This window comes from Larus michahellis, chromosome 2 (genome assembly GCF_964199755.1).
Source record: "Larus michahellis chromosome 2, bLarMic1.1, whole genome shotgun sequence".
In the NCBI taxonomy this organism is placed as follows: domain Eukaryota; kingdom Metazoa; phylum Chordata; class Aves; order Charadriiformes; family Laridae; genus Larus; species Larus michahellis.
Window position 1 is genome coordinate 168,371,534 of NC_133897.1, and position 26,275 is coordinate 168,397,808.

General features: G+C 49.1%; 1 protein-coding gene across 1 annotated transcript in view; it reads right to left on the reverse strand.

Moving 5' to 3' along the window:
- Positions 1-26,275, reverse strand: part of ZC3H3 (zinc finger CCCH-type containing 3) — a 193,796-nt gene that overhangs the window by 36,739 nt on the left and 130,782 nt on the right. The window contains exons 5-8 of the mRNA XM_074577989.1: positions 23,399-23,592; positions 10,704-10,785; positions 7,922-8,077; positions 5,029-5,098 (exon numbers count right to left, since the gene is read on the reverse strand). Of these exons, the coding sequence (XP_074434090.1) occupies positions 5,029-5,098; positions 7,922-8,077; positions 10,704-10,785; positions 23,399-23,592 (502 nt within the window). The remainder of the gene's footprint in view (positions 1-5,028; positions 5,099-7,921; positions 8,078-10,703; positions 10,786-23,398; positions 23,593-26,275) is intronic.

Genomic DNA, 26,275 nt, shown 5'->3' on the forward strand with positions numbered 1-26,275 from the left:
AGCCCAGGCTCCTGCCACAAGCAGTCCAGGATGAGAGTGGTCGGATCCACGGAGCAGAGTCCCGCTCCCACATTCACTGCTCCCGAGCTTTAGCAGCGCGACAGCCGACGGGGAAAAGCGAACGAGCAAGGATCCTCATCGTCCTCAAACCACAAACTTCACCTTCCGCCAGCTGTTATAATTAAAAACAAATTACCAGCCTGCTGCGATATTTCAGCATCCTTAACTCACCGGCTACCGCGGGCAACTTCCCGACCTGACTAAGCAGCTGCCGAGGGGAACGTGCGCTTCCCGAAGCCGCCGCGACGATCCGGCTCCTCCTGCTCAATCCCTCGCTGTTCGCCTACGCGCCAAATTTCCTTACTGCTCGGCGCAGTATCGATCCCTCCGTTCACCGGTAGCATCTCAGTCCCGCCGGTTCGAGCATCCCCAAACTAATATTTACAATTCTGTAATAACCGCAGCCGAGGCTATCGGGAAAAAAATCCCTTTCCCTGAAGGGCACATTAGGGTTGTAACTAAATTGGCTCACTTGAGGCAAAGAGAGAAATAAGAGAGAAGGAGGGGGAAGCAGAGGGGAAAGAAAACAAAGGGTGCTTTAAAGGAGAAGAGTTTATTTTTAATTGTCTTTTAACTGCAGACATTAACATAAAGGACAGGGCTCTGGGGCTATCTTTTTTGGTGGTGGTGGTGTGACCGTAAATGATTCCCTTAATGTAGTTTTTGATATAGAGCCCAAATTAGCTCTAATAAAAAGGGATAATAAAGGCAGCTCTTCTACAAAAATAAACTCCTCCTAGCTGTCAAGCCTGAGCCATTATCAAGAGGAAGCAGCACTCTCATTTCAATTAACCTTGTTTGCACCCCACTACGTCCACACAAATAACAATAACATTAATTCAAGGCACTGGTGCGGTGCGTCCGTATTAGACAGCTTTGACTATGTACACGCTTTGGAGCCAGCAGCTAATGAACCCGAAACTCGACGTGAATTTCCAAATTGCTCACAACAGAGTTTTGAAGCTCTATTAGGGAGAAAAATGCTGATTCTTTTCGAGTTCCTCAAGGGGAAAAGCTGTTGTAGCAGCAGCGGGCGGTTGCCCGAGTCTTAGCCTCTTGCTAACCTTCACTCACAAACCTATTCATTCAGATTTACTGGTTTCTCTCAATCACTGGGACGCGCCGGTGGCTCTGCCCTGTCGCAGAGAAATTCCCCATACAGCGCTTTGACGGATGCTCCTCCGCCGAGGGCTCTGCCCTTCATCCCCTGCAGAGCAAAATCCCCCAGCCACAAGTTTTCCCGCTCCTCCGGGCTCCTTTTTCCATTGTCAGAGGGATAATTTGGTTTTTGAAAGCGTCTGCAAAGCATCGTCCCCATCTGGAGCAGCCCTGGCCCCGGAGCGCATCCTCGGCTTGGAGGAAGGTTTTTGCTGCTTAGGATGGGGAAAAGCTCACCGTTGCTTTTCCCAGAGAAAATAGAGGGATTGTCCCCATTTTTCCGTGGGGAAACTGAGGCACGGGATAGCTCCAAGGTTGAGCAAGAGTTTTGTCCTCAAACCAACAGCTTTTGTCCTTAAAGCAAACTCCCCAAGCATTCAGACCTTCCCTTCCTGGACCAGGCATGTGGCTCCATCCGTGGTGACTTCCCGCCAAGGTGAGACACACGATGACAACAACCTGAAGCTCTTCCGATGAGGAATTTGTGGGGCTCCCCCCCACCATAACCGCAAAGTGAAATCGAGAGTCAAATAACGGGGCATCATCAAAACCGGCAGCCCCCAAACCACCGCATCATTATAAACCGCATGAAGAAAAATCGTTCATTGCATCAAAACCCCAACTCAAATAACCAAAACCAAGCTGTTCCCCAATCCCTCAATCGAGGAGCAGGGAGGAAACTGCTCCAAAAAACCCACGAGCAGGGGGAAAAACACTGCCTTCCTTTGCCGAGCGGCTTCACCTGCCTTTCTCCGCCGCTGATAAACGAGGCGAACGCCACCTTTGCTAGTAATCACCCCGGTTAACAGGGAGCTACGGGCGTTGAAAAGCAAAGTCGCCTCTCGCTTCGGGTAGCAGCATCCCCGCAGCTATAAATCACCCTGAAACGGGCTTGAACTCCACCGAGGAGGTTGTTTCTCTTCCAGCCCGCGCTGACGACAAGGTGGCGAGCGGAGACCTCTGAACCGCCCCCGGGGCGCCTAATCCGGCGAAAAATAATCCTCCTTCCCCGCGGAGCGCAATGTGCATGGCCAGAAACACAGCATTTGTTTCTAAGGCACGTAAAAGAGCTGGCACCTGCCTGCTTCGTTTGTAGGCTCGTTAATTTAACGACTCAGCTTGGGTTTAGATGACACTTCGGTAATGGCGAATGGCTAAGGAAGAAGGTGAGATGGGCAGAGGCCATCCGTGCCCCGTGGGATCCCTTTCCAGGGACCCCGTCCCCAAAATGAGGGTGGCAAATCAGCTCTTGTGCCGGAGACTTCAGCATGATCACCCCTTTTAATTCAGTTTTATGATGATATTACTATTATCCTTCCCCAGTTTCTAACTGGCAAGGCGCTGCTATGGGGGAAAGGTTGGGTTTGCCACACCACGCTGCAGCCAGCGGTCCCCACCCATCTCCCCAAAACGGAGCCCAGGAACCAAAAGCTTGAGGTTCTGCTTGAGGCACCAAGACACACTGGTGTTTCTGGAAGGGAAACTGAGGCCACATCTCCACCAGCATATTAAACATGCCAAGGAATGTTCCCAGGTACCGAAACAAGCTGGCACAAACCCATCCGCATCCAGCCATTGCATCCTTCGGTGGATGCCGAACCGCCAACCACAACAGCTCCTTGGCCGTCTCCAACTCCCAAGTCTCACCCAGGTTTTTGCTCCAGGACCAAAACCGAGCTGAAATATCATTTAACTCGACAGTACAGATGTAAACCAACAGTCTGGTGTGGTCTAGATGAGCATCAATCCTTCGGCTCAGAGGCGCGGGCATTGGGTTCCGTACTGCCGTCGGCACTCGCAAATCACTTACGTGGGTGAAAATAAGCCGCTGGCCTCATGTCCATTCCAAATCTGCATTAATGACGACAATTCTGGATACACCACCAGCCAGCACCTTTGCAAAGCTTTCTTCTTTCTTGGCTTCTTTATTTCTGAAGTCTAACTATAAGTTATAGGAAGGAAAAAAAAAAACCCAAACCAGCCCTTTTTCCTTCTATCAATTCTCATTCCCATCCCTCCTTTGACATGCCACAAGTCAGGGAGTACAGCTGTCCCCGGTCTATCTCCTCTATTTTATATACTCGTGATTAAGTGACTCTGAAGAGAGATACATGTAAAAAACATATGGCGCTTTGTGTCTCGTTCAGAGCGACTCTGCTCACCGCCAGGATAACTTATGAGCTCCCCGCTGACAACGAACGTGCCTTAGGCAAACGCAGGGAAAGGGAGACAAGGAAATTGTGTGCCCAAAGGCAAATGCTGTTGGAAAAGATCCTGTCCCAGACGCTGATGAGACCCGACATCCCATGGGTTAAATCCTTTACAGGTCAGTAATTGCACTGTAATTATCTACGTGATGCTGTGGATGGGGAACGGAGGGCGGCGATGCTCAGAGTGGGGAGAAGAAGGTGCTATAAGGACAATTCACAGGGCACGGGCTAAACAACCAAAGCTTGAGTAACTAAAAGCACCACTTCCAGATCCAGCCTGGCTCAGGTGAGCTCCGGTCCCTGCCGTGCCCCAGGCACAGCTGCAAAAGCTTTGACAAAGCTGCCTTCGACAAATGACGTGCCAGAAATACGGCCGAGGGGGGCTGCAGACTCATCGTGATGAAGGATGGAGCTTTACGGGTTTCTCCGGGAAAAGCGGTCCTCATTCGCGTCCCACTTTCTGGCACCTCCATCCCGACAACGGAGCCTTGACACCGGAGCTGATCACAAACCGCTCCCCACACAGCAACACCGCTTTGGTTGGCGTCTCAATACCCCGGTGGGATTAACCTTACTGCTGTTGTTTGGTTGATCCTTCGTCTGCAGCAGAGAAATGATCCTCCAAATCCGTCCAATAAAGCCAAAACGTAAATACCTGCTTGAAGCACATCCCGGTTCAGCGAAGGACCCGCAGCTACGCTTAACCTTCAGCATCAACTTCACCTCAGCTTCAACGCTTGAGGTCTCCAAAGCTACGTCTGACCGGAGATCCTAGCCACTGAACGGAGGTTAATCTGCTAAATCGTCAACTGATAATCACTAAAAGAAAACCTAATTAATTTTCCACCTCACTCTATGTAATAAAACCGTGAAGCCCCAAATACATCAAGAACGTTGAAAACTCAAAAGCCGTTCTGCCACCGCCTGGCTTTTTAGAAAGGTTAATTTATACCTCCAAGCTCTTGTACGTTATAACGTCCTCCTCCTCCGACCCCAGCACGGGGTGATTTAGAGGGAAGGGTGATCTTACAGAGGTAGTTAAGGATTAGATGCAACTAAACACCACTCCCATGCTCTTTCTCCCCGCTGCCTGGAGTTAAGTTAAGCACTCCTTAACCCAACGGACATTACCCAGCACAGCCCCAGGTGCTCCGGTTTCCAACCCGCTGCTTAACGCATTCATCTACTGATTCACGGCGCCGGTTGAAGAGGCACACTTTGCTCTCACAACCCCATCATAGAATCATAGAATCATCTAGGTTGGAAGGGACTTACAAGATCATCAAGTCCAACCATTAACCTAACACTGCCAAAACCACCATTAAACCATGTCCCTCAGCACCACGTCTACCCATCTTTTAAATCCCTCCAGGGATGGTGACTCCACCGCTTCCCTGGGCAGCCTGTTCCAATGCTTGACAGCCCTTTTGGTGAAGAAATTTTTGCTAATATCCAACCCAAACACCCCCTGGTGCAACTTGAGGCCGTTTTCTGAAGAGCTTGGCAAGCGAACTATAGACGAACTCTGTTGGAAGCACTCAATGAGATAGATTTCCCTACAGCCACCAAAGCATCATGTTTGTTGGGAAGCTGTACAGACCTTGTCTTTGGACACCTTGTGGGAAAAAGAACAGGTCCCATCTGTCTTCTTGCACGTGCCACGGAGAAACCTGTAGATACACCAGAAGGAGAGGGTTGAGCATGAGGCGGGTTGCAAAACACGCGGCTTTAAACACTGAGCATCTGTCTTGCCCCATTACCACGTTTGCCCCAAGACCAAAAATACACGTGACTGTTGCCAAGCTCACTCTTAAAGCCCATCTCATGCCCTAAATTAGTACAGGTCCTTCTCATTAGAAGAGCACCTGAAGCTTCCTGATAGGTTTTGTTCTTTCATCATATTTGGCTGCTCATTAGTAGGTAGAGGAAGGCTTGCACCATGAGGTTCAGAGATGATGCTCCCAGAAGGAGAACGGTCCTTCGTATAGCCCCTCCACCAGATGCCAGATGAAGCACCAGGAGGACCTCAGGGTGTGAGTGACCAACAACCAGGAGGAACAGAGACAGACACACACCAGAAACCAAGATCCCAAAGCACGTGAGGATGTCTGGACTCAGAAGTTTTCCTAGAAGGTACCAGTGTGATAGCAGATTAATAAAACGTATGTGTTATTGTGGGAAGAGGCAGTCTGAATCCTCCAAAAACAGACTCCAGGGTTACATGTTCTGAGCTGCATAACCTTACAGGGAGGTTCTGGTGCACAGAATACGCTCCCAGCTTTATTTATAAAATCTGGGTAAATTCAGAGCTGAGCATGGAGAGATTCGTTAAAAATAAAATAAAATGCAGACTGGTTTGAGCAGAGTCAACAGGGAACATACAGATATGAAAACTAGCCGGTTGATCTGCAGCTGAGAACCATCTGCAACTAGGTTTGCAGATGGCTGTGATCACAGCATACCTATGTGCAGCTCCTCAAGACACCCAGATCTGTAAAATAATGGACACCCCTACACCAAAAGCAGACTGAGAAAATTAAGAAACGATAACAGAAAGCTAAAGAATGGAATTGGAGCTAGAAGGCACCAGCGTACGGAGACACAAAACCAGGAATAAATCAGCGTTGTCCTTTAGTGATCCGTGGAAATGGGGCAGGCTGGAGACCCAAAAGACCTCAAGGACCAGCAATTCCTGAAGTGTGCAAGGAGCACAGCCCAAAACCAGATTTGGTCACTGACATAAGAAGAACCAAGGATTCAAAGTGAGGATTCAGCAGTTGACATCCCTTGTCCTCTATGTCACCAAAAGTAATCCTGACCAGATACCTTGGACACGTGTGCCTCCAGTGCTCGCGAGGATGTTATGGGAGAATGAGTGAGAGCGAGTGAATTAATTTAAAAAAAAAATAAATCACCCTTCCTTCCTATATGGTCTCCCATCGAGCTTTGAGCAACCTCCAAATGATTTCTAGCACAGCAGCAATTTTACGGAGAAATTACTCAAGGACTTCATCAGTGGAGTTGGCTTTTCTACACTTTTTAAACGACTAATAATATAGTTTAATCAACTGTTGGGCAGGTATAATGAGCTGGCAACATGAATCAGTTCTCCTGTAATAAATTATCGAGTCTCGTAGCTGCATGGCGTCACAGGCTGAAGGATTAAAACCTGTTGCATGGATCCGAGGAGATCTGAGAAATGCTGCTGGAAGAAATCATCTGGTGCGTGGTCAGGGGCTGGCTCTCAAGTCACTCAGCTCAGATCTGCACCGCTCCGATATCTGCATCAAATATTACCCAGGACCCACAAAATCATTCAAGTCAGATGGTTTCTTTGGGGACCGGCTAAAATTTTTAGCCTCAAAATTCCAGCTGGCAAACTCTGATGGCATCCTCCACCTGTCAGCACTGAGTAACCAACTAAGGACTATTATTCTGATTCAATTTAAGAAATGTTGATTTGATCTTATTACTAATTCTTAAAACACTACTCTGATTTTTGAATTTTTTTAGAGCTTCTGTACTACGATATAGAAGGTTTGTTATCAGATATAAATGTCCTGGTGCTGGTATCCAGCTCCAAAATGTGAAATCAGTATTTCTGTAATCCCGACAGGCTGTGCAGAACAACCAAAATGTGCGTATTTAACTTGGAGGCTGGTTGTGCAATGCTTTATTAGCATTAATGCTGTGTAAATTTAGAGAAAAATTACCAGAAGAGATTAAATAGACCACAATTCTCCAGTCTGGGAAGTCTGGACAGAGAGGAAAGGACTATATAGTTATAAATGGTGCCTAGAAGGTGATGAGGGAATGCTTATTCCATCCTTCTCATGAACCATGAGTGAGGAGGGACCAGTTGAGGAAGCATTTTTCATGCAGTCTGTAATTCAGTTGTGCAACCCATTGCCATAAATATCACTTACTAAAGAAAAGACTAAATAAATTCACCAAAAAAAGAGAACTGCCGGCTATTACATGATGATGGCTTGGTGGCACCCTCTAGGAGTTGAAAACTCAATGCTACCAGGCTGCAGGGCTTCACTGAGAGGTCCCAGGCAGGAGAAAGAGCCCTTCTCTACGTGTCCTTCTCCTGTAGATACCTCCAACCCAATAGTGTTGGGTAGACCCTGGGCCTGAGCCAGAACAGGTGGTTCTCATGGTCTTACGTAGAATCATAGAATCGTCTAGGTTGTAAGGGACCTTTAAGATCATGAAGTCCAACCATTGACCTAACACTGCCAAAACCACCACTAAACCATGCCCCTCAGCATCACGTCTACCCATCTTTTAAATACCTCCAGGGATGGTGACTCCACCACTTCCCTGGGCAGCCTATTCTAGAGCTTGATAACCCTTTCGGTGAAGAAATTTTTCCTAATATCCATCCTAAACCTCCCCTGGTGCAATCTCCATTATTGGGTTGGTTCCCTGAGCAATATCCCATGAGCAAGCTCCAAAGCCAGCCATGGGGCTGCTGCGTCCATCCATACCTGGTGCAGACGGCCACCTTCTCCGGATCATGGATGTAGGGGCAGCTCTCCCCACGATTACACTTGCCAAAGCGGTTGTAGTACATACAATATTCCTTCTTCTTTTTCTTCTGCTTGGCTTGACGAATGATGGCCAAACTTCGCTGAACAGCACGGCTAAATGGAGAAAGACAGACAGGGTCAGGTAACATCTCCAACACAACAGTGACATAGAGGAGACAGGTCAACAGCATCTGAAATCACACAGTTGCCCAAGTTTCATGTTTTGATGAGACAGTAAGATATTCAGACAGTTAGGGCTGGGCCATAAGCTCTTAGGTCTTTTTGATTTTTGGCCAACTTTACCCTCAATCTTTAAAAATCTGGAAGAAGAGGCCAATCTCCCAGGAAACACCTGCATTTGGTATACAATTACCCCATTACAGCAGGACAGGTATGGAAAGCACCTCTGCAGAAGACAATCCTGGGGAACAACAAGGCAGCCAGGAGTCAGCCAGGTGCCCTTGTGGTGGTGACACCAACCACCCTGTGCACTGTATGAGCAAGGAATGCACCCAGGAGGATGAGGGAGGGGATCTATCCCCTATATTTGGCACTTGCAAGACCACAGCTGGGCATTGGGTCCAGTTTGGGGCTCCCAGTACAACATAGACGGTGATGGACGGCAGCGCATCCAGTGGAGGCCACCAAGATGGTTGGGGCTGGAGCACAGGACATCAGAGCAGAGGCCATGGACTGATTTACTCAGCAAGGAGAAGGCCAAGGGGGATCTTACTGTCCTCTGTGATTTCTTAATGAGATGGTGTAGAGAAGGTGGAACCAGACCTTCTCAGAGAGATATGTTGGAAGGACAAGAGGCCGTCTGGGGCAGGAGGAAGGACAGAGCTCTACAGAGATCCCCTCACACCTCCATGACTGTGATTCTCTCCTGTGGTTTTAGGAGCCTGCAGAGAGCTTACTGCAGTTTTGGGGAACATGGTGAGGCAGAAAACATCCTCTCCCGTGCTTGTGCAGCGCAGGATGCAAACACTGAACAACTTGGAGGGCACTTCAGCACATGTCCCTGCCAGCTGGCCCCCTGCATTTGCTCCAGGGCTACTCAAGGTCTTCAAGTGGGCACCTGCTTATGGACTTCAATGAACGAGGGCTACGTCACAGCAGCAGGAACACAAGATAACACCCAATATCAGAAAATCTCGCTATTAATTGCCTGGTACCACTAGAAGTGACTTGAGGATATCAAAAGTTGCTTAGCACGTGTTTTCTATAAGCTTCCAGCTGACGAGGTAATTACCCAGCAGCTATAGAGATGTTTGGGACCAGGAGGAAGAGGGGAAGTGTTGAGATCCAGGTGAATGCAACCCCACGGGAGGGCACGTTTGAGCTCTCCGAGAAGATAATTAGATGGTACAGCACGGTCAACTCCAGTTTGCAGAGGACACAGTGCTCTGGATGGGGCAAACAAAGCCGCTCGCCTTAGGTTCTCTGGGTAGTTGCATGCATTGCTTCCTTAGAGACTAAGGATAAATATTTACATATTAAATTATTTTAAGATACGTATAATACATAAATATTATATAATATTTACGTATTTCCACAGTCTTGGTCCTCCTGGTGCGAGAACCACAGGTCTAAGGGTCACCGTAGCACTGTCCACGACAAATACTCATTCAAGGAAACTATTTTACGGGGCAATGAATATTTTTACCTCTACAATTATTGGCTGTCTGCAGCTCTCGAGCTAAAACACGATGAGAAAAAAAGACAACTTCAGGCAGCCAAAATGCTGAAAGCAAAAGCCACCTTTCAGCATCAGAAATGTCACCACCTCTTCCACCACGAATGGCTCGGGGGGACACCAAGCCCCACCACAAATTGCTTCTCGGTATTTGAGGAGCTTCCAAGGCGAACGCAAGGCAAGCTTTTTAAAAAAAGAATATTTCTTTGCTAAAATTATGATACTGAAAAAAACGGCTCTTCCATAGTCAGCACCTCGGCTACTTGTGGTACCTGGCCAGGTCACCGACACGTTGACCTGCACAGAAAGCACTTGCAAGCTGGACTCTAGCACCAATTAACTGACGGTACATTTTAAATTAGTTGATATTAGCGGTAGGAGATGATAAAATACAGCTGGAATCTGGCACAATGTCTGTATACTGACATCTGGAACAGACATACTTCGGGAATAAATTTTAGTCTGCTACAATTAAGAGGGACTTGTCTGCAAACGCTCATACTTAAGGACACGATGATATGTGGCACATCTGTAGCACCAAAAAAAAAAAAAAAAAAAAAGAAAAGCCAAGGAGAAAGCTGTCAGGGCGCTGAAGAGCAGCACCATGCCGTCATTCTCCCATAGCCGGTGCTTTCCAGCTGCCGCGTGTCAGTTTCCCAGTTTGTAAGTGGGAGAGTGAGTAGGAAAACCTGCAGATTTGCTGGGTTAAATTGGGAGCGGGCTTGTGAGCTGGGGGAAAAAACCCAAAATACCCCTCGAGAACGATACGGTTGATTTAAAAAGGGACTTTCTGAGCAGGATTTGGTGTTCTTTGATCGCAGGAAGGAGTTGTTATCCGTTAATAATCTTTCAAACCCTTTCCAAGCAGAAACCGCGGCTTTCTGCTGAGCTTAAAACCACTTTGGAGCAGAGGATGGGAGAAAAGCAGCAGCCAGAGCTTCTCCGATCAAGCAGCCGGTTAAATAGCTGTGTCTCAAGCTGCTGACACCTTCCTGAGCACAAATCCAGAGGGGAAACACGTCGTTCCTCCCCGCGCGGACAGACCTGGCGATGTATCGGCTCGTCGCTGATCTGTTCAGGCAGCCGGATGGAGAGAAGCCAGGACTGGGCGTAGAATGTAACCTCGCTGTCGGGAAAAAAACAACACAAAACAAACATAGATAATTTGCTCAGAATCATAAAATTTTGCAGGAATTCACACGGTCACACGGTCGTTAGGTCCATAAAAATGATCCAAGGGCTGGAGCCCCTCTGCTGGGAGGACAGGCTGAGAGAGCTGGGGGGGTTCAGCCTGGAGAAGAGAAGGCTCCACGGAGACCTTCCAGCCCCTTCCAGGGCCTAAAGGGGCTCCAGGAAAGCTGCGGAGGGACTCTGGAGCAGGGAGGGGAGCCATGGGACGAGGGGGGACGGTTTTAAACTGAAAGAGGGGAGATTAAACCAGATGTAAGGAAGAAATGTTTTACCCTGAGGGTGCTGAGACATGGCCCAGGTTGTCCAGAAAGGTGGGAGATGCCCTATCCCTGGAAACATTCCAGGTCAGGTTGGATGGGACTCTGAGCAACCTGGTCCCGTTGAAGGTGTCCCTGCCCATGGCAGGGCGTTGGACTAGATGGTCTTTAAATTTCCCTTCCCACCCAAACCATTTGATGATTCTATGATCTTAAGCCAAAGCAAGCAGCTCCCAGAGCCCGGATGGGTGAGGATGCTCTTTACACACCTCCACGTTGCCGGCACCTCCAGAGCGGCCACGGCACAAGGGCTCCTTCCCAGCTCCCAACACAGCACGGACCTTTCTCCTCAGCACCCAAACTTGCCAAAACCCCCCTCTGGGCAACTCGGTCCAGCAAATTTCCACACTTGGCTTGGCTGCTCCCTGCAGACATCCGGGGAAGCCCAGCGCTTGCCTCTGATACGAGCACGCACATAATTAAATCATCCTTGACCGGCTTAGAAAAAGAATGACTTGAAAATAAAGGCTGTATCTCAGTTTTCCAGGTGGTACGAGAGCAGCTCAGTCACTCACCTGCCAGCCCGGGCGTGTTGGGGAGTGAGCGAGTGGAATTTGATAGCGCGGCAGCGCGCTCTCCCCGCGCGCGAGCTGTCACTCGGGCTGCCGGCGTCGGCGAAGCCCCATCTGTTCCCTCTGCAAATAAAAACGCTGGCGCAGGCGCGATGCCGGCAGAGGCGGCACATGCCTGTCCATCAGAGGCATCGAGCGAGCTCCGTGCAACCCCCTGGCAAACGCGTTCCAGCTTGCCGCAAGCTCGCTCAAGCTCGCCGTGTATCAACTGGGTGTTTTGAGTGGCTGCAACTGGTTTTTAGCAGGTTTTTGGCTTTTTTTTTTTTTTTTTGCATTTTTTGGGGCTTCCTCCTCATCGCAGAGCTGCCTCACTACTAGTTTTCAGCACTAAAATAAACGCGCGTCAACTTTGGATCGCTCCCAAGAGCATCTCTTAGCAAGGAGATGGGTTAAGAGGCCAGCACGCTTCAAGCACGGTTGACCTCCCAACTGATGCGAGGAGAAAGACCCAAATTAAAGTCTGACCATTAGGGTAAGGATAGAGCATCCTTCAGCCCTCCACAATTATGTTTAATGCTCCTTAACGCAAGCTCAGCAGGACGGGCCATACCAGGAACCGGCTCCCCAGAGCAGTAGACAACCATTCTAAATATTTAATTCCCGGGCGTAAAAGCGGCCTCTCGGGGACGAACACGCTCCCGTGCTTGTGTGTCATCCTTTTAGTTAAAGCAACCTGACAACCACATCTTGGCCCAAAAAGAGGAATCGTTAAAGAAATAAATAGATAAGGAAATAAATAAAGGGGGCAACAGCCTTATGCCGTTGGGTTTTAATTTATATCTAGCAAAAAATACCTCCATGGCATAACGTTTTGGGGTTTTTTGCCCATTTTTTATCTTCTGGCAAGAAGTCACGATATTATACGTGGACAGGCGATATCCGTCTCCCATTAGGGGCTCTTGCTGGGAATTAACTCACAGTTTAACCTCCCAAGAGTCGGTCCCATCCACGGCAAAATCCAGGTGAGATGCACCCATCCAGCACGGCGACCAGGTCTGGCAAAGCATCAGACTGGCAGCTGGCAAAGAAGACCCTCGTCGAAATGTTTTCCCACCACCTAATTACTCATCCCAAAGTGCAAATCCTCCCCCGACTATTAGAAAAGCACCTAAATATTTACCCAGGAGGAGACAGCCCCGTAACGCGGCCGGTTAAGAAGCTCCGTAATTATACATTTCACCATCAATTGGGATTTACGGAGGAAACTCAGGCTCCGGCGCGATGGTATTTTTAGAAGCTTTTGCACGGTGCAAAAAAAAAAAGAAATTTAAATACAAGCAAGGCTGTGGGAGCATCACAGCAGCAAGGGAGGGGACGCAGGAGAGAGGGTTTGATGTCTCAGATTTTTAAGGAGCCCGAGTTTTGATTTTTTGAGCCGTGAACAACTCGGGATGCCCAGTTAGAGCCTCTACCAAGAGATTTGCATTCATAAATACAAAGCATCCGATATTTTGCGGACAGTGGAGATTCGGGGTGTATGTGTATTATGAAAATAACCCACACGGTGTGAAATTGGGGTTGAGCAAAAGACAGCAGCGAACTGGATAAGGGTTAAATTAGAAAATTAAGAGCTAAAATTTGCTGCAGTCTGGATTAAATTAAACAAACAAAAAAAAAAGCCAAGATGATGCCCCCAGGGTTTGACTCTCATCTCTGGGGGTGTCTCGTTTGGTCCAGACATAACACGCTTTTATTTGGCAGGAGAGATGCCAGTCCCAAATCCGTCCCGTTTGTCTTCCCAGTTGCTCTCCAACTGGGGGAGAGCGTCAGCGTCAGGACGCAGCGGCGCTGTCGGCTCCGGAGAGCAACTCGCGCATCCCCGGTTCCGCTTTCCTCTACAGCGCAAAAATCCCTCGCTGCGGAGATGGAAATAAGCGGCGCGGCAAGTTCGTCCCCTGTGCAGGCTCAAAGGCAGCGGGAACAACAGGGGGAGGGAAAGAAAAAAAAAAAGATGGCAAAAAAAAAAAATACAAGCTGCTGGCGAGAGCATCAAGAACTGCACATTAAGGGCTTTTTAACTGATTACACACAGCACGGCGGCGTCAGGCTTGATATTTTATACCCTGCATAAGGGACAGGTGTTTTTCCTCTCTTGGCTTTTTTTTTTTTTTTTTTAAATTCTTTTTTTCTCCTTTCCTTCTTAATGATTTAGTCGGTTTGAAGCGCATCATCTGTAAGGAAATACACAGCCCGTGCAAACGGGGTGGTTTCTCTTAATGCATCATCCCAACCTGACACCGGCTGCTCCGGCGGCTCTCGGTGTTATCAAGCGCGAGCGGTGAGAAGTGATTGTTGTACCTAACCCAGCCGCGAGACTCGGCGCGTCTCTCCGGAGGGAGCGGGAGCTGTCATGTTCATTAAATGCATGATTACAGCTATGATTAATAGCGGGGGCTACAGCCTAACTCCTCTTTTTTTTCCCCCCCCTGCTCCTCTGAAGGAATCCACAGCCGAGTGGGTCCCACGGTGTTTTCCTCAGCGTTTGCCTCCCGCTCAAAATTCCATCTTTTAATGGAAAAGGGGGAAAAAGGCACAATTTATCCCTGTCGAAGGCTCCACGACCACAAAACGTATTTAAAACAAGCGGGTCGGATGCTGCCCCCCTCCACCAACACCTATACATTAATTAGGACTTTTTTTTCCCCATAACCCCAAAATACATCGCAGCGTTTGAGGGGTCCCTCACCTCCAACCTGGTCCTTCTTCTCCAGGGAATGGTTGGCAGAGATTTGCCCAAGCAACTGTGCTGGGGAGCAATGCCCGGTGCTTTCCAGGATGCCAAGACAAGGACCAAGATGCTTCCATCCCGCTATCAAAATCCCTGGCTCAGCTCCCCCTCACCCAAGGCCCTGCGATGCCGAAAGGATGCTTGAAATTTTCCTTGACGTTAAAAATCGGCTGCAAGTATTGCACGGAGGGAGCGCCGTTAATTGTTACCTGCTTAATTATTTAGGGAGGACTTTTATTGCTCCTAGGGCACAGCCCCAGGATCAGGACCCCATCACGTGGAAAGGTCTGTTTGCGCATCTTGCCTAGGAAATTAGTTTTTACACGGTGGAAAGGCTGTAGAAAACTGAAATAGCCTAAAAAAAACAAGGCAGAAGTCGCAGAGTTGGGATGCGCCGGGGCCAAGGGATGCGCAAGAGGGTGAGAGCATTGTGGTAGGGTGACGGCCAACGCCAGCCATGCAGGTCACCCTCCTTGGGGACAGAGGAAACCACCAAGCCTATTCCTGCCCATCTGCTTCAACCGCCCCAAATCAAGGATAATTTATGGAAATCTGACACATGGAGGGAAACAACCAGGGCTTTGCCCAAGCGACCATCAATGCTCCAAATCGGGGGTGACTCTAACGGGGTCATCTCAGCTTCCCGTTATTTTTTGCTCATCAAGGGAATGGGATTTGCCGTTAGCCGCGCTTGCTTCTACTCAGCCTGTTTCAACACGACCTTCACACCCAGGAAAAGGCTTCCTCGAACCATGCTGGCTCCTTTAATAAGTCCCATTATAACCCCTCTTCGCCCGCCGCGGCGCAGGCAGCCTACTTCGGAAACAGCCAAGCGATTCATTTTGCCGAGGCTCTCCTTCGCTTTCTTGCTGAACAAAAAGTTTTGAGGCTGGCACTTGGGGAAATTTATTTCTTTAATTATTATTCATTTAAGTGGGTTCCACTGTTTCAGATGCTCAGCACTAGCAGCTGCTGGGGGTAATTTATTTTACTCACCGGACAGCAGAAGCCCTCAGTCTCCAGAAGGTAACAGCAAAACAAGGGATGAGCTGCCGCTACACGGGTGCAGTTTTTCACACTCTCCTGCCTGGTTGCATCCCAGCTCCCAACAGGAACACGCGTGTCCCTGGGTCAGGCGGTCACGAGCATTTTAATTAGTGAAGCAACCTCAATTAACAAAGCACGCTCCAGGTTTGACATAGTTGTATGAGCAGATGCTTGCAGGGAGCCTGGAGTGGCTGCTGTAGAGCATCTCCCAAGCTCTGCAAGCTCTGGTCTACGCCAGTGCTGGATCTGGTGGTGCTCCTCAAGGAGACCAGGTCCCTGCCCACCAGTGCCTGCAGTCCCAGAGTTGAGGGATTGAGCTCAAAAGGGACCAAGGGATTGAGTGATCCCAAAACCAAGGGATTGAGCTCAAAGGGGCCAAAGGATTGAGCTCAAGAGGGGTAAGGGACTGAGCAATCCCAAAACCCAAAGGACTGAGATTCAAGGGGCCAAGAGATTCCTCAATCCCAAAGATAAAGCATTGATCTGAAAAGGGGCCAAGGGATTAAGGGATCCCAAAAGCAAGGGATCAAGCTCAAAAAGGGTTAGAGACTGAGTAATCCCAAAGCCAAAGGATTGAGATTGAAGGGGCCATGGAATTGAGCTCAAAACAGGTAAAGGATTGAGTAATCCCAAAACCATGGGATTGAGCTCAAAGGGGCCAAAGGATTGAGTTCAAGAGGGGTAAGGGATTGAGCGATCCCAAAACCAAAGGACTGAGATTGAAGGGGCCAAGAGAATAAATTCAAAAGGGGTAAGGGATTAAATAATCCCAAAAACAAGGCATTGAGTTCAAAGGAGCTAAAGGATTGAGCTCAAGAGGGCTAAAGGATTGAGCAATCCCAAAACCAAGGGATTGAGATTGAAGGGACCAAAGGATTCCACAATTCCAAAACCAAGGCACTGAGATTGAGGGGGCCATGGAATAAAGATCAAAAGGGGCCAAGGGATTCCGCAATCACAAAAACAAGAGACTAAACTCAAAAGGGCCCAAGGGATTGCGCAAACCCAAAACCAAGGGATTGAGCTCAAAAGGGGTAAAAGATTGAGTAATCCCAAAACCACGGGATTGAGCTCAAAGGGGCCAAAGTATTGAGCTCAAGAGGGGTAAGGGATTGAGTAATTCCAAAACCAAGGGATCGAGCATAAAGGGGCCAAAGGATTGAGCAATTCCCAAACCAGGGAATGGGCTCAAGAGGGATAAGGGATTGAGCAATCCCAAAAACAAGAGATTGAGCATAAAGGGGCCAAGGGATTCCACAATCCCAAAAACAATAGATTGAGCATAAAGGGGCCAAGGGATTCTGCAATCCCAAAAACAAGATATAGAGCTCAAAAGGGGCCAAGGCATTAAGATCAAAAGTGATCAAAGGATCGAGTGATCCCAAAACCAACGGACTGACCTCAAAAGAGTTAAGAGGTTGAGTAATCCCAAAACCACAGGATTGAGACTGAAAGGGACACAGAATTGAGCTCAAAATGGGTAAGGGATTGAGCAATCCCAAAACCATGGGATTGAGCTCAACGGGGCCAAAGGATTCCATAATCCCAGAAACAAGGGATTGAGCTCAAGAAGGGTAAGGGATCGAGAAATCCCAAAACCAAAGGATTCAGATTGAAGGGGACAAGTGATTCCGCAATCCCAAAAATAAGAGATTAAACTCAAAAGGAGCCAAGGGATTGAGCGATCCCAAAACCAAGGGATTGAGCTCAAAAGGGATAAGAGATTGAGTAATCCCAAAACAAGGCATTGAGACTGAAAAGGCCGTGGAATTGAGCTCAAAAGGGGTAAGGGATTGAGTAATCCCAAAAACCTAGGATTGAACTCAAAGGGGCCAAAGGATTGAGTTTAAGACGGGTAAAGGACTGAGCAATCCCAAACCCAAAGGATTCAGATTGAAGGGGCCAAGTGATTCCACAATCCCAAAAACAAGAGATTAAACCCAAAAGGGGCCAAAGGATTGAGTGATCCCCAAACCAATGGACTGAGCTCAAAAGGGGTAAGAGATTGAGTAATCCCAAAGACAAGGCACTGAGATTGAAGGGGCTATGGAATTGAGCTCAAAAGGGATAAGGGATTGAGTAATCCCAAATACAAGGGATTAAACTCAAAAGGGACCAAGGGACTGAGTGATCCCAAAACCAAGGGACTGAGCTCAAAGGGGCCAAAGGACTGAGCTCAAGAGGGGTAAGGGATTGAGTAACCCCAAAAACAAGGGATCGAGATTGAAGGGGACAAGGGATTGAGCCATCCCAAAATCATGGGATTGAGCTCAAAAGGGGCCAAGGGATTAAACTCAAAAGGGGTAAGGGGTTGAGCAATCCCAAAACCAAGAGATTCAGCTCAAAGGAGCTGAGCACAAGTGCGCCCCAGCACAAGCAACACCGAAACCAGCTGAAACCTAAGAAAAGCAACACTCCAGTTTTCATTGTTCTTCCACCTTGGTGCGTTGGGTTGGCCTCTCCTCCACCAACTTCTTCCTTGCCCCTCCACCACTCGGTCCCAACATGGTCAAGGTGTCCAGTCTTAAATCTTTCCCTTCTTTTATTTAAAAAACCAAGCAGCTCAGAGGAGAGAGCATCACCCATGTAAGTCCTCGGCCAGCCCGACAGCGGTGCTGAGCACTTTATCATCCGCAAAGGAGGAAAGTGCGTTTCTGCAGCGCTCAGCACTTCTAAAATTAGTTGGTAAACAAGGAGCCGAGAGTGCACTTTCTTCCAACGCATGGTTCCCCGCGCCGTGGTTATCGTCTTCCTCCTCTCTCCGAGTGTGGAGCTCTCCCACCGCATGTGAAATCGTGTTCAGGAGCATCAGTCATCTGTCTTCAGCCTGGCGCAGCGGAGGAGCTCGCATCTTCGGTGTCCCCAGCTGTGCAGCAGGGTGGGGAAACTGAGGCAGGAGGGAATGTTACGCAGCTGGATGGAGACAGGGAATGCATTTAGATGCAGGGAAGGAAAGACCCTCAGCCCTGGAAGGTTGAACTCAACCACGTGTTTAGAAATAATTTGCTCCTCTGTGGTCAGAGCCACCATCACGGCTATGTTGGAAGACGTGCATCAGAAGCTCAGGAGAACTTCAAGCTCCTCTTAAACCTCCACCTTTGGGACCTCAGCAATCATGGGTACCTCCAAGCCTTTTGGATCCTATGGTTGTGGAGAAAAATTGAAAACCACCAATAAACAAAATCACACTGCCTGAGGGGCTGGTTGCCACCCATGAGCATCTCTCCAGCGGGTGAAGCCCAGCCACACTACAGTGTCCCCAAAGCCACCAGCCTTTCATCCCACCGGGGCTCCTGTATGCCTCCCAGGAGTAGAACCTCAGTGGAGGATGAGGAAGTCATGCCTTGGAAAGCAGCCTGGAAGCTGGCAAAACACCATCGGAGCCAGCCCCAGCTCAAAGTATTCAATACCTCTCACGGCAGCGGCGGTGGCATGTGCCTAGATTGGGGTCAGGGCCGCTTTCCGGACAATGTCAAACCTTAATTTGGTTTCTGCTGCTTTCAATCTTGTAAAGGGCTGTGGGTTTTTTTTATTTTCCCCTTTGAATTTCTTTGTGAAACGCTATGTTGCCAGGACCTTTTGCTTCTTTCCCCAGTTTCATGGAAATTCCTCAAGTGGCTGAATAACATCTCAGCAGCTGTAGAAAGAAACGAAGGAAAGGTTCGTTGTGAGCGGAGAAACCCAGTTGTTCCGCTTGCTTAATTAATTGCAACATATCCAATGCTTTCCACACCATCTCGCTGCCTATTTTCTACTGTTTCTGCAAAGTGAATAATGTATCTTTGCAGAAATACTAGTTATCCCAGGGGTAAAGAGCTTTTCTGTGTTTGATACGGCATCTTCGTCCTACATGAGGATGAGGAGCGGGTGTCCGAGCCCTGGCTGTTTTCTTCTGAGCCTCCTCCATCCTTGCTCAAGGGGCTGAGTTACAGTACATCTGAGCTCAAGCCCTGCTCTTCCCCTTGCTCCAGGAGACGGATGAGTTGCTTTATCACTCCTGGTAGCTCCAGGATTGATGCCGATAGAGTGCAGGGCTGAAGGAGGTGCGTCCCCAGGACCAGATTTTAACTTACCGCCAGCATCAAACCGATTGCCCATCCCACTCGCCTGGCAGGGACAGTACGACGGCACTGACGGATCAGCCGCAGCAACCAGCATCGCGTTTCTTATTGTAGTCGGGCCACGAAGAGACAAAATACCAACCCAATAAATTCAGGCAAACAGCAGAATTATAACCCACCGTAAGTAAACTCCAAGCTATTAAACTGTCAGGAGCGTTTCCCATCTCTCTGCTACCCCAAACATGCAGCGTCTGGCACTGGAAGGGAAAGGAAAAGCTGGGTTTTTTTCGTCTTTTAAATAAACTTTGTCAAGTGTTGAAAACATGGAGCGTTCAGTAAACATGTGAAGGCTTGTACCCGATGAGCGTACACAAATCTTCCGCCCTGCCAGCCCCAGTTATCGTAAAGCGAGAGACGCCGGTTTCTGTTGAATCCATCCTCGCGAAGGAGGATGAATTATGGCGAGAGTTAAAAGATGACATGAAAATACTGACACACACCAGTTACCAGGGCTTTATGGTTACAAACCCAATGCGCCGTGTGGCAGGGGGAAGGAGACTACAGCAAAATAAGAAATATCTAAAAAAAAAAATAATACGGATGGGGCTGTATTTCATAGAAAATAACGCTGGAAGGGACCTTCTGTCCCAAAGCTGGCGTAATTAAACCTGTTTCTCCAAACGAGACCTCACTAAATGGCGCGGTACCAGCGGGGAAGGCAAGATGGGGGGGTATCGTATCTCCTCCGTGCCCCACTACCCCCAGTAATGCCACGATGGGGAGCAGCTCCCTCCCCACCGCCGGCCAGCAGGTCTGACCTGCTGACCCCAAGACAGTTGCGCATCTCCATGAAAGTCTCATTATTTTAAAACCGAGACCAAAAAGGGGGAAAAGTGTCCACAAAAGCACCCAGTGCTTGCTGGTGCACGCTCACCCCGTGCCTTTTACTGATCCGTCGCTTTTTGAAGCTGCTTTAGGTCACCTCTGCAAACTAAATCCCTTGAAAATCATCGCTGTTTCCTTCCCCATACTCGAAATCCCCCCAGGAAAAACCCCAAGAGGAACACCGATGCCTGAATTTGCAAAAATCCACCCGTCAAACCTTTGGCTCTCCCAGAAATTGCACCCAGGGCTGGTGTTTCTCCACTTGGTCCAAGCCCAGCAGTGGATACTCATGGACAGGTTGAATCCATCTGCCTTTGCTGAGTTGCCTACACATGACTTTGCTGTTTCCCAGCAAATTTAGAGACTTTCTTGCACTTGAATATATGAAAAAAAAATAGTTTGGAAAAAGTATTTTAAATATGCAAGACCAGGGCTTGGGAAAAGCTGCCTCAGAAACGCTGGTGCTCTGAACAGAAAGAGTGATAAAAGCACAGTGATGGGCAGTTAAGTCCTCCCACCAGCTCCGAGCACCTAAATTAAAGCCACGAGTGGCTTCCATCATGGACTGGAAATTAGGCAGCAGCTTGAACCAAGTCCATCTCCTTGCTGCAAGGCAGGACCTACTCCACCCGTGTATCCCCCAAATAGAAGCCCATGTAACCTGTTCTTTAAAAAATCCCAATAATGGAAATTTCAGAGTCAAGCCAGACAACTTATTCCAGCACTTTATAATCCTCATCTTTCAAAAGTCCTCCCTGAACCCTTCCTGCTACAGTTTAAGCCCCTTGGGTTTTGGCTGCTCCACTTGGTCAAGGAGAAGACATCGTTCCTTTGCTTGGCAGCTCTTGATGAGTCACAGAATCATGGAATTGCCTAGGTTGGAAGGGACCTTTCAGATCATTGCATCCAACCATGAATGAACTTGGGGACCTGCAGCCCCTCCATCTCCTCCTCTTCAGATTGCACAGACTCAAGTCCTCCACTTTTCCAGTCCTTCCAGCCATCGCTCCTCCCCTGGAGCCTTCCCAGTGGTCTAATTCTGTCCGGAAACCTGGCCCCAAAACCAGACCTGCTCCAACCAACGTCTTCCCTGACCACTTCTTGGGGGTTTCACCCCTTTTCTTGCACTCCAGCAAGATCTTTGCTGCCTTCGGTGACAGCTTCAACGCCTGGGAATGGTGCTTATGGCAGAACCACCCTGGAGTTGGTTTTGTGCAGCTGATTACCCTGATTCAGACACTTTGGAAAATCCCATTGCCATCAGCAAAGCTCTTGTAAAAATCCGACATCGCTGACACCAGGATTTGCTTGGTCTACAAACCCTTGAGCTAGCTTTATGGCCTTTTTTTCCACGCCACCGGAGGTCGATCCTTGCCCATCCTCCTCCAGCCGCAGCACCAAAGCCAAGGATTTAACAGCTCGCAGGTAGGATCGCAGACTTCAAAACAAGCCATATGGACAGACACTCACGAGCGTGCATGTACCTATTTGCAGCGCCAGCAGCGAGGAGGACATTTCAGGCGAGTCAGCCAACAAAAATCTGTCCTGAGCAGAGCTGAGTTGCAAAAACATCAGCAAACTGTCCCCAAACCACCGCCAAGCATCCCTTTAATGCTCTCAGAAGGCAGTTTACCTGAAAGAGATGCTCCATCGGCTCCGCGCCCCCTCGGCCACCGCAGCATCCTCATCTCTGTCATCTGAAGGCATCTTCATTTCCCATCCCTGGGTGCCCGGGGCAGCTAATCCACGGTTTAAGCCAAATCTCTGCCCTCCTCCCCACCAGCAATAAGGATTTATCATCACCATCCGTCCTTTCCCTGCCTGTCTCTCATTTCCCTCTCTCCATTTTCTCTCCAACACCACTTATCACTGTGTGCGAGCGTCAAGGGGGAGTTATTTACTCTTTATTGAGATGTTGCTGTTTGCTCCTAATTTTCCTCATGTTTTTCAAACTTCCCGGAGCGGCTCAGCTCTCCTGCTGACGGGATTTCTGTGCCTGTACAAAGCTCCTTCCCTCCCTTATCCTGTTCTTTGTGTGTTTAAAACTTCCCAGGACACCCCATCACGCTCACAGGAATCGGGGTGCAGGAGGTTTCAGAAGCTGCACCTCTCAACGACACCGCGTTATTCATTACCTCTCTTCATCCACTTTCCCACCGTTACATGAAATAACTTTCGCGTTAAATTACCTCATTTATAGCATCATCCACAAATAGACTCATCTCTGCACCCTTCATCCTTCCAGCAAAAAGAACAGCACAAAGCCGTTGGCTCTGCTTTTCCCAGCTTAACTGTCCCCAAAATTTGTCAATAAAGCAGTTACGGAGCGAAAATATTTGACCCCAAGTAGAAACTCCAAAAAAAATACTTTAAGCGCACTTAAAAACCCGGTCTTACCTAAAAGCCACACTTGAGGCATCAAGTACAAGAGGAGCTGAAACACAAATTTAATTGGAGCTAAATGTAAAGCCAGTAAGTGTGTTGAAATGCCTGTTTCATAGTTATCTGCAGAACGATGCTCACAGCTTTTCTTAGGTCAATATCGAACGTAATTTGATGAGCATCTCAAATACGTTTAACCTTGCGGTGCCATTTGAAGCTGCCCGAGACTTTGCTCAGGTTAAAAAAAGAAACCAGTTTAACGGTGCATCTCTACAAGCTTGAACCAAGCCTGAGTTAAGAAAATCCTCAATTTTCTTAAACCTTTCATTTCTTCTACGTTATTTTCCCTTCAGCGCTACTGTAAAGCCAGAGGAGCTGAGAGATGTGTTTTGGCACCGATGGAATGTCCATCACCTTTGCATCCCTGCTCCTACGAGGCCAGAGGATGAGTTGCAACATGTGGGCTGGGAATAAGCACCTAAAAGCCAATCTCAGCACCGAAGTTGGGATGTCGTTGGCTTTTGGATGTAAACCAGGACAAATTCTTGCTGCTCACCTGCTCTACCAGGGCTCTTGGTGCTCAGGTCTCTGCCTCGGCCAGGGGTGCCAGAAGTCTTGGAGAGTTTATTCGCTGACACTCGGTACATCACGCCGCCGATGCAGCGATAGCCTTTGCTCCTCCATCTCTGTTGCACGTGCTGGGATTTGCCACCTTGAGGTGATGGGCGTGTTTGGTTTAATAGTGGGGATCTGCAAGAAAATGAGAAAGTCAAGGTAAGCCCAAACATGGGAAGATATCGCAAGGAGCTGCTGCTTCATGAGCAAACCCTTGGCTGCTTGAAGATGGAGATGATGCAGGAAAGAACCAGGGATGCTCTTGCTGTGGACAGAAGAAAAGCTCTGATTTCTCATGATTTACACCAAAAAAAACCCCAGCCCTCAAGGACTCTCCCCCTGGTATCACTTCCCCAGCTCTGGAGCCCCCAACAGAAGAAGGACACGGAGCTGCTGGAGCGGGGCCGGAGGAGGCCCCGGAGATGCTGGGAGGGCTGGAGCTTGGGGGGAGTTCAGCCTGGAGAAGAGAAGGCTCCGGGGAGACCTTCCAGCCCCTTCCAGGCCCTAAAGGGGCTCCAGGAAAGCTGGGGAGGGACTTTTTACAAGGGCACGTATTGATAGGATGAGGGGTAATGGCTTCAAACTGGAAGAGGGGAGATTTAGGTTAGATATTTGGAAGAAATTGTTTACTCTCAGGGTGGTGAGCCCCCGGCCCAGGTTGCCCAGAGAAGCCGTGGCTGCCCCATCCCTGGAGGTGTCCAAGGCCAGGTTGGATGGGGCTTTGAGCAACCTGGTCTGGTGGGAGGTGTCCCTGCCCAGGGCAGGGGGTTGGAACCAGATGATTTTTAAGGTCCCTTCCAACCTAAACCATTCTATGATTTGCCCAATCCAATGAAAATCCATTTCTTTCCCCCAGGCAATGCCGCAGGAGAAGAGACCCCGTGATGAAGGTTGGGTCCCCACCCAACCATAGCCTGCTAGGACACAGCAAAGGTGTTTGTCCCTAAAACTCTCCAGATATTTGCCATTGACCTAAATGCCTCGCACCCAGCATGGCTTCGATCCGCACTGCTGGTATGTGGCTGCTTAATAGGCAAACTTGTGCATCCCAAATGGAATCCAGGTGAGCCCACGGAGCCAGGACTGCAGCTTCAACCCCAGCAGCAAATAGAGACAGAAACGTGCATGTAACCCCACGGGGGAATCAGCAACATGGGACCTCCCCTGAGCTTAGCCAAGTTTCACGGAGCTCTACAGGCTTTGATATTTTTGGTATCATTATTATTATTAGGTGTTCTAAGTTTGTTATCATTATTATTGTCCTTCCTAAACCTGGCTCTTGCAAGGGTTTTGCTACATCCCTGCATGGGATGAGTTGTCATCCCCCATCTGTCATCTGGAGCAGATGCTGGAACACAAGTGGGGTTGACCGGGCAGCGTTGGGGACCCTTCTCCACGTCCCCATCTCTCCCCTACATCCACAAACCCTGCAGCGAGGCAGTGGGACAGCGATGGGTTGGGAGCTGAGATCCGGTTCGTGCTGCCCATAAGGTTATTCTGAATGATCAATCAGTGTGGTGGGTTGACCCTGGCTGGGCACCAGGTGCCCACCAAGATGCTCTATCACTCCCATTCCTCAACTGGACAGAGGGAGAAAAATACAAATGAGAGTCTCATGGGTCGAGATAAGGACAGGGAGATCACTCACCAGTTACCGTCACGGGCGAAACAGACTTCACGCAGGGAAATGAATTTCATTTATTGCCAATCATAAACCAGAGCAGGATAATGAGAAATAAAACCAAATCTTCAAACACCTCCCCCCCACCCCTCCCTACTGCCGGGCTCAACTTCACTCCTAAATTCTCTACGTCCTATCCCCCAAATAGTGCAGGGGGACAGGGAATGGGGGTTGCGGCCAGTTCATCACACATTGCCTCTACTGCTCCTTCCTCCTCACACTCTTCTCCTGCTCCAGCGTGGGGTGCCACCCAAGGGAGACAGACCTTCACAAACTTCTCCAATGTGGACCCTTTCCCACAGGCTACAGTTCTTCAGTGTGGGTCCCTTCCATAGGGTGCAGTCCTTCAGGAACAGATGGCTCCACCAAGGGTCCCCAATGAAGTCACAGGTCCTGCCAAAAGACCTGCTCCAGCATGGACTCCTCTCCATGGGGTCAGAGGTCCTGCCAGGAGCCTGCTCCTGCGTGGGCTCTCCATGGGGTCAAAGACTCCTTTGGGCATCCACCTGCTCCCGTGTGGGGTCCTCCAAGGGCTGCAGGTAGATATCTGCTCCACCGTGGACCTCTATGGGTTGCATATCTACAATCTGTTTCACCATGGCCTTCACCACGCGATGCAGGGGAATCTCTGCTCTGGTGCATGGAGCACCTACTCCCCCTCCTTCAGTGACTGTGGTGGCTTCAGACTTGTTTCTCTCACGTATTCTCACTACTCTCTTCCGGATGCTGTTTTCTCACCTTCCTAAACATGTTATCACAGAAGTGCTACCACCATCACTGATCGGCTCAGCTATAGCCAGTGGCGGGTCTCTCTTGGAGCCAGCTGGCACTGGCTCTGTTGGACATGGGGGAAGCATCTGGCATCTAGGACCAGATGGTAGATTTAGATCGGATATTAGGAAGAAATTCTTGACTGTGAGGGTGGTGAGCCCTTGGTCCAGGTTGCCCAGAGAAGCTGTGGCTGCCCCATCCCTGGAGGGGTTCAAGGCCAGGTTGGACAGGGCTTGGAGCAACCTGGTCTAGTGGGAGGTGTCCCTGCCCAGGGCAGGGGTGTTGGAACTAGATGATCTTTAAGGTTTCTTCCAACCTGAACCATTCTATGAGTCTATGATCTTCTCACAGAAGCCACCCCTGCAG